At 58.4% G+C, this 4,460-nt stretch overlaps 2 protein-coding genes across 11 annotated transcripts in view; both read right to left on the reverse strand.

Moving 5' to 3' along the window:
- The window catches only part of CUNH2orf42 (chromosome unknown C2orf42 homolog), a 6,201-nt gene extending 4,811 nt beyond the window's left edge, over positions 1-1,390 (reverse strand). Inside the window, exons 1-2 of the mRNA XM_039702673.1 lie at positions 1,257-1,390; positions 1-193 (exon numbers count right to left, since the gene is read on the reverse strand). The exon at positions 1-193 is cut by the window's left edge and continues 541 nt beyond it. Coding sequence (XP_039558607.1) covers positions 1-193; positions 1,257-1,282 — 219 coding nt within the window. The 5' untranslated portion in view covers positions 1,283-1,390. The remainder of the gene's footprint in view (positions 194-1,256) is intronic.
- A 265-nt stretch (positions 1,391-1,655) lies between these two features.
- TIA1 (TIA1 cytotoxic granule associated RNA binding protein) overlaps positions 1,656-4,460 on the reverse strand; it is an 11,259-nt gene continuing 8,454 nt past the window's right edge. For 9 of the 10 annotated variants that reach the window (XM_039702685.1, XM_039702686.1, XM_039702689.1 and 6 more), the window contains 3 exons: positions 3,952-4,075; positions 3,415-3,554; positions 1,656-2,649 (listed from right to left, as the gene is read on the reverse strand). In XM_039702685.1, the coding sequence (XP_039558619.1) occupies positions 2,538-2,649; positions 3,415-3,554; positions 3,952-4,075 (376 nt within the window). In that variant the 3' untranslated portion in view covers positions 1,656-2,537. Of the gene's footprint in view, positions 2,650-2,989; positions 3,115-3,414; positions 3,555-3,951; positions 4,076-4,460 lie in introns of those variants that run through there. The other variant, XM_039702684.1, reaches the window with a different exon arrangement.

The raw sequence follows: 4,460 nt of genomic DNA on the forward strand, positions 1-4,460 counted from the left end.
GGCGTCGGCGCCCGGCGGCCGGCGCGCGCCCGCCCGCAGCACCGCGCCGCACGCCTTGTTCTTGCAGCTGAGCCCCCGCGTGCCGTTGAAGGTGCCGCAGCGCGGGCAGCGGCGGATGCCGCGCAGCGTGGCCTTGCCCAGGTCCGACAGGAAGGACGGCGCCTGCGGCCGGCCCGGGCACGGGTCCATGGCGCTGCGGGGGGACGGCACGGGGTCACGGGGGCAGCCTGGGCCGGTGACAGCCTGAGGGACTGTGCCACCCCGAGGGACCCTGTGCCACCCCAGTGACCACCCTGAGGGACCCTGTGCAACCCAGTGACCACCCTGTGCCACCCCAGTGACCATCCTGAGAGCCCCTGTGCCACCCCAGTGACCACCCTGAGAGACCCTGTGCCACCTCAGTGACCACCCTGTGCCACCCTGAGGGACCCTGTGCCACCCCGAGAGACCCTGTGCCACCCCAGTGACCACCCTGTGCCACCCTGAGGGACCCTGTGCCACCCCAGTGACCATCCTGAGAGACCTTGTGCCACCCTGAGAGACCCTGTGCCATCCTGACAGGCCCTGTGCCACCCTGAGAACTCCTGTGCCACCTCAGTGACCACCCTGAGAGCCCCTGTGCCACCCAGTGACCACCCTGAGGGACCCTGTGCCACCCTGACAGGCCCTGTGCCACCCTGAGGGACCCTGTGCCACCCCAGTGACCATCCTGAGAGACCCTGTACCACACTGAGGGACCCTGTGCCACACTGAGAGACCCTGTACCACACTGAGGGACCCTGTGCAACCCAGTGACCATCCTGAGAGACCCTGTGCCACCCCTGTGCCACCCTGTGGCACCCCAAGAGTCCCTGTGCCACCTCAGTGACCACCCTGAGGGACCCTGTGCCACCCTGACAGGCCCTGTGCCACCCTGAGGGACCCTGTGCCACCCCAGTGACCATCCTGAGAGACCTTGTGCCACCCTGAGAGACCCTGTGCCATCCTGACAGGCCCTGTGCCACCCTGAGAACTCCTGTGCCACCTCAGTGACCACCCTGAGAGCCCCTGTGCCACCCTGACAGTATCTGTGCCACCTCCCCTCACCCGGGGCTCTCTCCCCTCACCCCAATCCCCAGTCTCTTTCCTCTCTCCCCTCACCCCGGCTCTCTCCCCTCACCCCGGGGCTCTCTCCCCTCACAGCCCCGGGTCTCTCCCCTCAGCCGCAGGCCCCTCTCCTCTCACGGCCAGCCCCGGGGGTCTCACCCCCCCCTCACCGGCGCTTGCCGGGGTTTCCCAGCATCCCTCGCGGCCCGTGACGTCAGCTCCGCCGCCGGGCCCGCCCCGGTACCCGGGCCCCGTTACGGCCGCCGGCAGCGCCGTGAGAGGGGCTCAACTTCCGCCACCGGCGCGCTCCTATTGGCTCGCTTGCATCACGTGCGCACCGCGGGGGCTGCCGGGAGTTGTAGTCCAAGGAGGCGCTTAACCCGCTAGGCCGCTTGGACTACAACTCCCAGCAGCCCCCGCGGCGAGAATCCCCAATTTCTCTTTTTTCCCCTAAATTTCGCCTTTTTCCCCCCAAATTCCACTCATTTCCCCCCCAAATCCCTGCAGCTCCACCCGCCCCCCTCAGCCCCAGCGCACCACCACGTGACAAAACACAGCACACAAGCAGCTCCGGTTTTTTCATTTTCCTTTTTTTTTTAAAAAAAAAGTTTTTGTATTTTTTCCATTTTTGTGAGTTTTTTGTGGTTTATTTTAAAGGCTGGGCGAGAGGTAGGATAAAAAAGGGCGTTTTTTGGCCTCTGACAGATCAGGCTGGGGAGCTCTTCACCCCCTTGTGAAACACACCTGGGCTATGGAGGGGATTTACACAATGCATTAAAATCTTTATATTCCAAGAGACATATCCACAAAAAAAGGACAAAAAAATGAAGACTTGAGGCATAAATCACATCAAAAGGCTCTGTGTCCTACCTTTAAATAAGGAAAAGATACAAAAGTGGCCGAAGGTTGTGCAAAAATTCTTCAATTTGCTCTCAGTATTTTACAGAATCAGTACAGGAAAATGTAGAAATCAGTAAAAAATTAAAAAAACCCAACCAAGCCCCGGAGGGATCTGTCACGTTTTAGCAACAGGAATTCTGCTGTCCCAGGGTGGGAGTCTTGGCTCACGTGGGGAGAGCTGGGCACCTCCCAGTCCCTTTTTAAAAACTTTTATTTTATTTCTTGTTCACTTTTACTTTTCCCCAGCATAAGGCAAAAACCCAACCCTGAAAACCACACTGAGATCCACCAGGAAAGATGTAAACGAAGGATTTCTGGTGCACAAAACCTCCTTAGAGGGGCTCCTCCCCAGCAGGGGCGTGGGCTGCAGGCAGCTCACACCCCCACGCTTTTGGGGCGGCTTTTCCTGCGGGAAACCCCGAAAAAGCCCCAAAAAACCCCCCAAGGATGGCTTTGTGCAGCGCTGCCGCGGCCCCGGGCCGCAGCGATCCCTGCAGTGTCCCAAGCACAGCTGGAACGCCCGGCAGGGCTGGTTTGGGTCCACGGGGGGCTCAGGGGGTCTCGAAGCCCACGCGGAAGCCGGGCTGGGGGGGCAGCACGGCGCCGTTCTGGCCCTGCACGCTGAACGGGGGAGGCACCCATGGGGCTGGGGGCTGGCTCTGCCTGTGGGGAGAGAGGAAAATCATTCAGGTATTGGTAAAATATCCTTAGGGATTGGTAAATTAAATTAAAATCATCCAGGGACTGCTAAAATATCCTTTAGGGATTGCTAACAAAGCTGCACGCTGAACGGGGGAGGCACCCACGGGGCTGGGGGCTGGCTCTGCCTGTGGGGGGAGAAACGGCCTTTAGGGATTGGGAAAATATCCTTGGGGATTGCTAAAGTATCCTTCAGGGATTGGGAAATTCAATTAAATCATTTAGGGATTGCTAACAAAGCTGCACGCTGAACGGGGGAGGCACCCACGGGGCTGGGGGCTGGCTCTGCCTGTGGGGGGAGAAACGGCCTTTAGGGATTGGGAAAATATCCTGTAGGGATTGGGAAATTCAATTAAATCAATTGGGGATTGCTAACAAAGCTGCACGCTGAACGGGGGAGGCACCCACGGGGCTGGGGGCTGCCTCTGCCTGTGGGGGAGAAATCATCCTTTAGGGATTGGGAAATTAAATACAACCCTTTAGGGATTGCTAAAATATCCTTAGGGATTGTTAAATTATCCTTTAGGGATTGCTAAATTAAATAAAGCTCCTTCAGGAATTGCTGAAATATCCCGTGGGGGTCCCTGACCAAGGCCTGGAGGCCGTGGGGAGGGCTCTGGGGGTCGGGGGTGATGCACTGGGGTCTCTCGGGGTGGCCCCAGCCCGCTGGGGGATGAGGACAGGACCCCTCCCCAAGGGACAGAGCTGGAGGGAAGGGCTGGCACTCACCCAAAGCCCTGCTGGCTCCAGGCCTGGCCGTAGACGCCGTAGGCGGGCACCTGCCAGCCGTTGGGCACGTACTGGCCCAGCTGGGCCCCGCCGTACCACTGAGCCCACTGCCCGTAGGCCGGCGGGTAGCTCAGCTGGCCCTGCGGACACACGGACACGGGTGGGGAGGGCACCCAGGGACAGCCGTGGATCCAGCCAGCCATCCATGGATCCAGCCATCCATGGATCCATCCATCCATCCATGGATCCATCCATCCATCCATCCATCATCCATCCATCATCCATCCATCCATCCATCATCCATCCATCATCCATCCATCCATCCATCCATCCATCCATCCATCCATCCATCCATCCATCATCCATCCATCCATCCATCCATCCATCCATCATCCATCCATCCATCATCCATCCATCCATCCATCCATCCATCCATCCATCCATCATCCATCCATCCATCCATCCATCATCCCTCCACCCTCCCTGTGCCCCCCAGCTCCCAGCCAATTAGCAGTGGTTAATTAGCAGCAGCCTGACCTGCTGCACCGGGCTGGCCATGTCGGGGGTCTCCTTGCCCCAGTAGCACTTGACCACGTGGCCCTCGATGGTGGTGCCGTTGACGGAGACGATGGCGTGGGCAGCGCTCTCATGGGAACTGAACCTGCGCCAGGGAGACGGATTGATTGGGGTATTGATTAATTGGGATATTGACTGGGGTATGGATTGGAACATTGATTGGGATAGGGATTGGGATATGGATTGGGTTATTGATTAACTGGGATATTGACTAGGGTATTGATTGGAATATCGATTGGGATATGGATTGGGGTATGGATTGGGTTATTGATTTGGGTAGAGACTGGGGTATGGATTGGGATATTGACTGGGGTATTGACTGGGGTATTGATTGGAATATTGATTGGGATACTGACTGAGATATTGATTGGGAATATTTATTGGGATATTGATTGGGACCTCCCCATCCCTCTCCCCCCTGGAACCCCTCCATCCCTCCCAATCCCACTCCCCCCCGGGCCCCTCCATCC

Source organism: Passer montanus, unplaced genomic scaffold, assembly GCF_014805655.1.
Source record: "Passer montanus isolate IOZ18808 unplaced genomic scaffold, ASM1480565v1 scaffold158, whole genome shotgun sequence".
NCBI lineage: Eukaryota > Metazoa > Chordata > Aves > Passeriformes > Passeridae > Passer > Passer montanus.